The sequence below is a fragment of the Lolium perenne genome, chromosome 6 (assembly GCF_019359855.2).
Source record: "Lolium perenne isolate Kyuss_39 chromosome 6, Kyuss_2.0, whole genome shotgun sequence".
NCBI lineage: Eukaryota > Viridiplantae > Streptophyta > Magnoliopsida > Poales > Poaceae > Lolium > Lolium perenne.
In genome coordinates this window covers 10,570,785-10,580,056 of record NC_067249.2, presented here as the reverse complement: position 1 = coordinate 10,580,056, position 9,272 = coordinate 10,570,785, and the positions used below count along the sequence as shown (strand labels likewise).

Below are 9,272 nucleotides of genomic sequence, written 5' to 3'. Positions count from 1 at the left end.
TCACACCCCCACTCGTCTCCCCGACGAGGCCCCCGAGCGACGATTTTCCCATCCGGACGGCGTAATTCGGTCCAGTCGCGTCCCCGGTTCCTCGATTTCGTCCGGATTCGGGCCTAAATTCATCCGGCGAGCCCACGCCAACCCCGGTCCCCCGGGGTTCTATCGGGGAGTCCGGACGAGTGAAAAGCGGGGAAGGGCCCGATCTGTCGGCGACTCGACACACGAACCCCACCACCACCTCGTTCAAAATCTCCCCCACCCCGCCGGCTTGTTGCCCAGATTCCGCCATCCCTCCTTCCCCACCTACCTATATTCCACCGTCTTTCGACGACAGCCTATCTGGCTGCTCCTCCGCCGGCCTGTTTTCCGACGACGGCCTAGTCCTTGTTGTTTGCGGCTCGGGTTGCCTCGACCACGCCCGTCAGGTGTTCGTCCATTTGCCTCGCCGGCCATGGACTCGGACGAAGAGGAGGAGCAGATGTTCGTCGAGCTTATGCGAGAAGAGATGGCAGCCGCTGCCCAAGACGAGGAGCACATGCTCATCCTCGGTTGCTTATCAAGCCTGTACGTCGGGGTGGCAACTGGTCGACGTGGTGGGTCGGCACCAGGTCGCCGGAAGTGCAAGCCGAGACAGCGAATGGGGGGCTACTGCATGTTGTACGCCGACTACTTCGCCGACAATCCATTGGACGGTGAGACTGTTTTCAGGCGTCGTTTCAGGATGAGCAGAAAGCTATTTCTGCAAATTGTGTATGCCATCCGAGACTTTGACCCCTACTTCAGATGCAAGGCGGATTGCACTGACTTGGTTGGATTTTCGTCACTGCAGAAGTGCACAGTGGCTATGAGGATGCTGGCGTATGGAGCTCCCGGTGATGGTGCAGATGACTATCTTCGGATGGCGGAGTCCACCGCCCTTGATTGTTTGTACCGGTTCTGCAGGGCCGTCATAGCAGTGTTCGGGGACTTTTACTTGAGATCACCCACTGTCGAAGACACTCATAGGATCCTTGCAACAAATGAAGCTAGGGGTTTTCCAGGGATGCTTGGAAGTATTGACTACATGCATTGGAAATGGAAGAACTGTCCGTTTGCGTGGCAGGGAATGTACAAGGGTCACAAAAACGGCTGCATTGTGATACTTGAAGCAGTGGCAACCCATTGTTAGGAATAGACAGCTTGTATTACCATGGGGCCAAAGGGCCACAATATATAGTACAGGTACAGGTGCAAATATACAGGAAGCCCCCTAACATATGGGGAAACTACAATATATATATACATCTAACACCCCCCCTCAAACTCAGGGTGGATCCACAACACTGAGTTTGGAGAGTAAGAAGTCATGCTGCGCTCGAGTTTGTGCCTTTGTAAAGAAATCCGCCAACTGCAAATCTGAAGGCACATAACAAACCGCAACAACCTCATCCTGCACCTGAGCACGTGTATAAAAAGCATCAACACCAATATGCTTGGTCAGCTCATGCTTGACCGGATCACGTGCAATACTGATAGCACCTGTACTGTCAGACAAAAGTGGTGTGGGTGTCGTAACAGAGACCCCAAAATCTGCAAGCAACCACCGTAACCAGGTCACCTCAGCAATCAACAAAGCCATAGCCCGCAACTCAGCCTCAACACTCGAACGGGAAACCGCTACCTGTTTCTTCGTCTTCCAAGCAACAAGCGAACCACCAAGAAACACACATTAAGCAGAAAGTGAACGACGATCCGTAGGATCACTCGCCCACGTAGCATCCGAGTAGCACTGGAGCTGGAGAGAGCTGGAACTAGGAAAGAAAAGGCGACGAGTGATCGTGCCACGAAGATAACGAAGAACACGAAGGAGATGACTGTAGTGAATAGTGGTAGGAGCTGAGACAAACTGACTAAGAATATGAACAGGATAGAAAATATCAGGACGAGTGATAGCAAGATAAACAAGACTCCCAACAAGATGGCGATAACGAGTGGGATCAGGAAGAGGATCGCCATCAGTAGGACGAAGCTTAACATTAAGCTCCATAGGAGTATCAACCGTGCGCTCATCCCCAAGAGCAGCACGAGCAAGAAGATCCTGAATGTACTTTTCCTGAGAGATATAAAAGCCATCAGAAGTGGAGGAAACCTCAATCCCAAGAAAATAGCGAAGAGGACCAAGATCAGTCATAAGAAACTGATCTCGAAGACGAGTCTTGACAAAGGCAATATACTCAGGATCATCACCAGTAATGATCATATCATCAACATAGACAAGAAGAAGAGTGCGTCCACGAGGAGAAGTGTGAACGAAAAGCGCTGGATCATGAAAACTAGGAGAGAAACCAGCAGCAGTCACCACGGAGGCAAAACGCTCAAACCAGGCACGAGGAGCCTGTTTGAGGCCATAAAGAGAGCATCGAAGACGACAAACCATCCCATCAGGAACAGAATACCCAGGAGGAGGCTGCATGTAAACCTCCTCACTCAACTCGCCATTAAGAAAAGCGTTCTGAACATCAAGCTGAGACACAGACCAGCGTCGAACAGAAGCAACAACAAGAAGAGTACGCACAGTTGTCATATGAGCCACATGGGCAAAAGTCTCATCATAGTCACGACCGTGCTCCTGCTGAAAACCACGAGAAACAAGACGCGCTTTATAGCGCTCAAGAGAACCATCAGAGCGGGTCTTAATTTTATAGACCCACTTACACGTGATGGGGCGAACACCAGAAGGGGTACAAACAAGATCCCAGGTGTCAGTGCGCTCAAGCGCAGCGATCTCCTCAGCCATGGCAAGCTGCCATTCAGGATGACGCTCTGCATCCCGATACGAAGTCGGCTCGGAGACGATAGAGAGACCATACTGACTAGGAGAGTAACAGTCTGGAGCCCGACGTTGACGAACAGGCCGTGAAGAGGGAAGCTCATCAGCGGAAGACGACTCATCAGAAGAAGAGGAAGAAGGAACAGCATCGGAAGGATCCGAAGCCGGAGAACGAGGAGTACTAGGGGAACTAGACGGAAGAGAGGATGGCGCCGAAACCGAAGGGGCGCATCGAAACTAGAAGGTGGAGGAGAAGGGACAGCAGGAGGTGCATCCGGAAAAAGAAGAAAAGAGATATCATCCACCGGGTAAGTACCAGAGGTGGGGCGAGGATAGAAGGGACGCGTCTCATCAAAAGTGACATCACGAGAGATGCGCATCCGATGACCAACGGGGTCCCAACAGCGGTAGCCCTTATGCTCATCACTGTATCCGAGAAAAACACACTCAACAGACTGAGCGGTCAGTTTGGTGCGTTCGCGAGGAGGGAGAAGGACATGAACGTCCTAAACTGCTCCCCGATCTTTTCCAAGCTTGTTGAGGGTCATGCTCCCCCGATGAACTGTGTGATCAATGGTCGGCACTACAACAAAGGATATTACCTTGCAGACGATATCTATCCAAAGTGGACAACATTTGTGAAGACTATCTCGAAACCTAGCACCCCCAAACTTTGCGAGTTTGTCAAGAAACAAGAAGCTTGCCGAAAAGACGTCGAGCGTGCATTTGGTGTCCTCCAGCATAGATTTGATGTCGTCCGGTTTCCCGCTATGACTTGGTCCAAAGATCAGATGTGGGAGGTGATGAATTGTTGTGTGTGCTTACACAATATGATTATTGAAAATGAGCGAAAACATCCGGTTCCTCTGGCTGAGCAACAAGCACCATATGAGAGAGAGGGTCCTCTTGCACAACCTAATCACCAGGTGCCGACATCATGGGCCGCCTTCATTGCTATGCGCCAGGAGATTCGAGACTCTAAAATGCATCAACAGTTGCAAGATGATCTGGTGGAGCACATATGGGCGCTCCGAGGCAACGCCAACGCCGACACCAACTAGTCTGTCTTAATTTTTTTCAAAACTTGTGAAATTGTGTGCTTCATTTGTTTCAGCACTTGTTAAACATTCTACTGATTATCGCCGAATTTGTTTCAGCAATTTTCTGACTCTTGTTGGCCGAACTTGTTAAATTTTATGTCGAATTTGTTTGAAATACGTCAAATAGTCGAGGTTGATGCCACCGCCTCCTCCTCTCCCGCCCCCCTCCCGGGCGGCTGCGGAGGATCTACCCGCCCCGCTCCGAGCAGCCGCCCCCAGATCGCCACACCTCAGCCGCCGCTGCTGCCGGCCTCGGCCCCGGCCCCGGCCTTGGCCCCGGCTTCGGCCCCGGCCCGGCCACAGCCCCGGCCCCGGCCTCGGCCACGACGGCGGTGGCGGCGCCCCTTCCGTCGAACGACGAGGGGGCGGAGAGGGTTTCCACGGTGGCGTTCCATGGGAGGTGATGAAGCGCCGGTGGAGGAAGCCGGGCGGCACGGCTACTTGGCCGGGGCCTGATGCTCTCCGTCGGTAGCCATGGAGGATTCGGTGGAGCGGTGGCGGCCTCCGCCCCGGTGACGGTTCAGCGGTGGTACGCATGATCCGCGCCGCCGTCTTCTTCCCTGGTGATCCGGCAGGAGGGACTGGCGGCGTGGGGGCTGCTGGTCTTGCTTTGTTTTTGGTGACGGTCCTCGGATTTCTCGCAAGCGAAGATGAAGATCTACCGGAGGTCAGTTTGCTTTGATCTGGCTGGAGAGATGAGTTCCGGAAAGCTCCGCTGGCGAATGGAACAGTGCATATTTTGCCCGCAGTTCTTTGGATCGGGTGGTATTCGGTCGCGCGCACCCATGTTTTTATTCCGACCGTTTGGTTCCGGAGGGAGCGCCGCGAAGCTATATTCTGTGTTGACATCTGGTGACTTTTTGGTCCATGGTGAAGTCAGAAGAAGGAATATCATGAAGGCCGGATTGGTGGACTGACTAAAGGAGGTTCGAGTTAACGTGATGCTGAGAGATCTGCTTGGCGTTCCGGGCTTGCAGCAGTGGTATGCATGTGGGGACGGTAGCACAGGGGAAGTTCGGAGTCTTACCTCTCAGGGTGAAAACCCAAGGTCTGGCCTTAACTGGTTGTGCCTGGCAATGTTCTTGTTGGAGGCATTGTTTTGAGAGTGGGGACTATCTTCAGGGAGAAATCCTAAGACCATTGGTCGAGCGACGACGGCGCTGGTGCACTGTTTCCTTCTTGGAGGCGTCGCTTTTGGAGAGTCTGTACTTCAGGTGTTGTCACGGTGGTGGTTGTATTGCTGTTGCTAGGTCTAGAAGGCTGTAGCGGGACTTTTATTTCTTAGTTTTCTTTTCTCTTTTTTGGCTGTGTGCATCCGTACTGCCATTAGGGTGGGGCGTTGTTGCAGAGGCTGAGTGTAATTGGTATCTTTTGATATTAATATATTCCCTTTATCGAAAAAAATAGTCGAGGTTGGGGGTTTCCTGCCGGGGGGACGGCTGGAACTTCGGCGCTCCCCAGGCCAAATTTTCCTCCAATCCGGACGAAAATTTCGCCGAATTTGAGCATGGGGAGCGCCAACGAGTGGAGATGCTCTTAGCTCCGTCTTCGATCTTTCCGGACTGTTTTTGTGTGATCATCACGATCGATTGTTGTGACCAAATTTATATGAGTAAAAGATTGCTATATTGATTCGATGGATAATACTGTATATATGGCCAACTTTGTTGGCCAACACAAAGCTCACAAAACTGACTCAAAAAACTAAATCCGGACAGATCGATATGGCACAAGCAGTGCCCAAAACCCTAAACGAGAAACTAATTACTACACTAAGATCGATGAGTACAATAATGTCTAGGACTGTGAGGGCCAGATGAACTGCCTGATTGGCCCCTCGAGTTGCGTCATGACGGCGGTCCAGCCAGCCTGCGTGGGGTTCATCTCGTCCCAGAAGAAGTGCCTCTCCGGGTTGGGGCACACCGTGTAGAGTTCCACGGGGTTCTGCGCGTCGCTGCTCATCTGGCCACAGAAGCCCGTGGGGTCGTTGCCAATGCAGCACGGCGTCTTCTTGTTCTTGAACTGCCGCGACAGGTCCGACCCCTTGTCGCCGGCGTGCTCCTTGTCGACGATGCCGATGAAGGCACCGTAGAGGTCGAGGAGCATGACGTTGCCGTTGTCGGCGAGGAGCTGGTGCAGGTTCTCGTTGTGGGTCTTGGAGGCCGTGTTGCCGGCGCCGTCGCACGTCGCGTACTTGCTGGGCACCGTCTGGGCGGGCGTGCAGCCGACCGGGTGGAGGTTGTTGACGAGGATCTTGTTCATGCCGACCTTCTCGAGGCGGTCGACCGCCGCCGCGATCTGGGATGTGACGTTCTTGATGAATACCGTGACGTCGCCGAAGGCGCTGGGCTGGGCCACCCCAACGCGGTCGTAGTCGTTGCCGGAGACGGCGATGAGGACCACGGAGGCGTCGATCTGGGCCTTGGTGATGCAGCCGGAGGCGACGAGGCGCTCGAAGTTGTCCAGCTGGTCGCTCAGCTTGGGCACCCCGAGCGGCACGGGGAAGACACCCGAGCCTCCCGCGGCGAACGTCATGCCGGCGTTGTCGCAGTTCCCGTTGATGCCCGAGGAAATGTACGTGGGCGGCGCTTCGTTCATCCCCAAGATCCTCCCTGAAAATGGCAAAATCGATCGATCAAGCAACGCACATCATGTATATAACTATATATGCACCGATCAAAGTATATATGGTTGTTGGGAGCTAGCTAGTGTGATATATAGATATGAACAGCGTAGGTACGTACCGATGAAGTCGGATTGGACCAAGTAGTTGGAGAAGCGTCCGGTGGCGTTGAAGTTCCCGGCGGCGGTGCCATTGTCCTTGCCGTAGGAGGCCCCGTATGGATCGTACCACTGGCGTGAGATGAGGCTGAGCTGCTGCGTGTCCTTGGGAATGTTGCCGTTGTCAGCGAAGGAGTCGCCGAAGACGAACATACTAGGCGAAGTGAGAGCAGCAGGAGGCGAAGGCGTTGGGTTTTCAGGGCTAGGGACGGCGCCGTCACAGATCCACTCCCCAAAACGATAGCGACAACGACCAGGAGGAGGAAACCATCTCTGACTCTCCACACCAGCAGCTGCCAAGGTACACGCGGGAAAACATTAGCTAATCCATCGATAGTACTCCAAGTAAATAGGTAAGCTAGCTAGCATCTGATCTGATTACACGACATTCGCTTACCGTTTAGAGCAGCGAGGAGGAGCACGAGGCCGGCGACGGCGGGGAGCTTCATCGACATGGCTGGATCGATGTGGAGGCCTGCCTGGAGAAATATATGGAGGGAGGGTGGAGGGAGCAGTAGTTTGCCCCGGCTCGACGCTGATCGATGTGCTTCCTTTTCCGGATGAATCGTCTTGTATTTATATAGGGAAAGGGGGGTAGAACGCGGATTTTGCGGAGCCGGTAACTACCGGTCAAGAATCGGCCATTCCCTCGTTCGTTAGGATTCGGAACGGGACCTGGGTATTTCTTTTTCTTGTTAGGCATATCTTGCTGCCTATAGGATATACGTATAGGATACGTATAAAGTACATGCCTGGCCCACCACTTCTGATAATATCAGCACACAACAACAAAAAAAAAAAAAACCGCACATGCCCCCTGTGACCTTCTCTCTCAATCTGGAACTCTCGATCCAGTAAAAGCGGCGGGCAGTGGCCGGAGTGCTCGAGTCTGTGCGTGACACAACGGCGACGCTGCAGCGACGGCACACGAGTTGACGGCGAGAGTGCGGGCCTGCGGACGACGGCGAGAGTGGGAGAAGGAGCTCCCGCGCGGCGCAAGGTCGTGCAAAAGCACGACGCAGCGCGCATCGGTCGCCGGGCAGCATCAGGTTGCGTTCATCGACGGCGCCGTTTAAGAAGCTTTCTCGAGACGCAGTGGCGGTGCCATGTTCTAGGTTTGGGATTCACTTCTCGATCTAGGGATTTTTGTTTCGATCTGAAGAGGATATTAATCTGAATATCCCTTTTGGTGATGACTATTTTGGTTCGGTCTGAATTTTAGTCTACTATTCCATGTCAAATCTACTGCATCCAGATTTGGTGGTGGTTAATCCATCTGGGAAGTACTTCTTCATTTGCTCTAACATTTCAATCGAATTCGATTCATCTATTTCTTCGAAATTTTGTGAAACATTTGTGCTTCAATGAAAAGATTGTGATGTGTGAACAATCTGTGGAAAATCTTTCTACATAAAAAAGGGATGGATTTTCTAGAACATTTTTGGAATATATACCAAGTTGGTGATGCAACCAATATGGATGGATTTCTGAATAGGATGTCTCAAATGTCAGTATTGTATGCTATAATTGGTTGATATAATAATGATATCTGCAATAAAAAAATGACTTATGAAACGTAACTGTATCTTGTTTGGGTATGTGACAAATTTGTGTAACGTATGAAATATATGTCCTATCACTTTGATACAAAAATGTTACTGCATCTAAATGTAATTAGATCGTACTTGGTATGGCACAAAAAACATAAAGATGAAACATTTGCTATATTTCATACATTGGAGTGAGAAACTAGCTCACACTTGCTTTTATTGGAAGCTCACAAATGTGTTACTATATGTTTTTTTTCTAAAATTGAACTTAAACAAAATCTAAAAGAAATACATAATTTCTATATGTGTGAATGCTAAATATATTTTCTATGAAAACTAGGAAACTTGCGATAAGTGGCTGAGATATTTCATTGTAATATTTGTGAACATATATTCAAACTGATGCATAGAATTCAGTAAATATATGTGCCATACTTCTATGACACCAAAATGTTACTGAACCCATACTTAGACGAAATATTTTTGAAGATATTTTACGAAAAATCTGAAACAAACTAAACCTATTTTTTGTAATGAAAATAACTGAAATATGTGTGAATCATATTTGTGTGAACACAATAATATAACTGGAATACGTGTGAACAAAACTAACTGAACTTCTTCTATATATTTTTAAAGAATAAGTAAAATCATGATTTCAAAATTTTACTGGGAATAGCTATTAGTTATTTAGTTGGGATAAATTTCACTAACAAATGAAATTGTGAGGTATGTACTTTATGATTTGTGAATATGTTTCGTTTGATTAGAGTAGCTCACAAATTTTAAAGTATTTTTCTATATTTTAAACGAACTGAAACTATTCCGTAAATAAATAAATATAACTGGAAAATTTTGAATCATATATAGAACTTTCACAAAACCTCTGGGTGGAGACGTGGATATGCTGCTTCACATAGCAATAACCGAAGAGAGAGAACAATGAAGACCATGGTGAGGTTGAGCAGACACAGCCACATGGGTGGGGTTCATGGTTTGCAGTTAACTAAGATACATAGTTGGAAGCTTGAT

At 50.0% G+C, this 9,272-nt stretch overlaps 1 protein-coding gene across 1 annotated transcript; it reads right to left on the bottom strand.

The window, feature by feature from the left end:
- Positions 1-5,628: 5,628 nt before the first annotated feature.
- Positions 5,629-6,551, bottom strand: LOC127310880 (GDSL esterase/lipase At5g03610-like). Its single transcript, XM_051341511.2, has one exon. It carries the CDS (start codon positions 6,505-6,507, stop codon positions 5,707-5,709), a length of 801 nt encoding a protein of 266 aa, XP_051197471.1. The 5' UTR covers positions 6,508-6,551; the 3' UTR covers positions 5,629-5,706.
- Between the last annotated feature and the right edge of the window lie 2,721 nt (positions 6,552-9,272).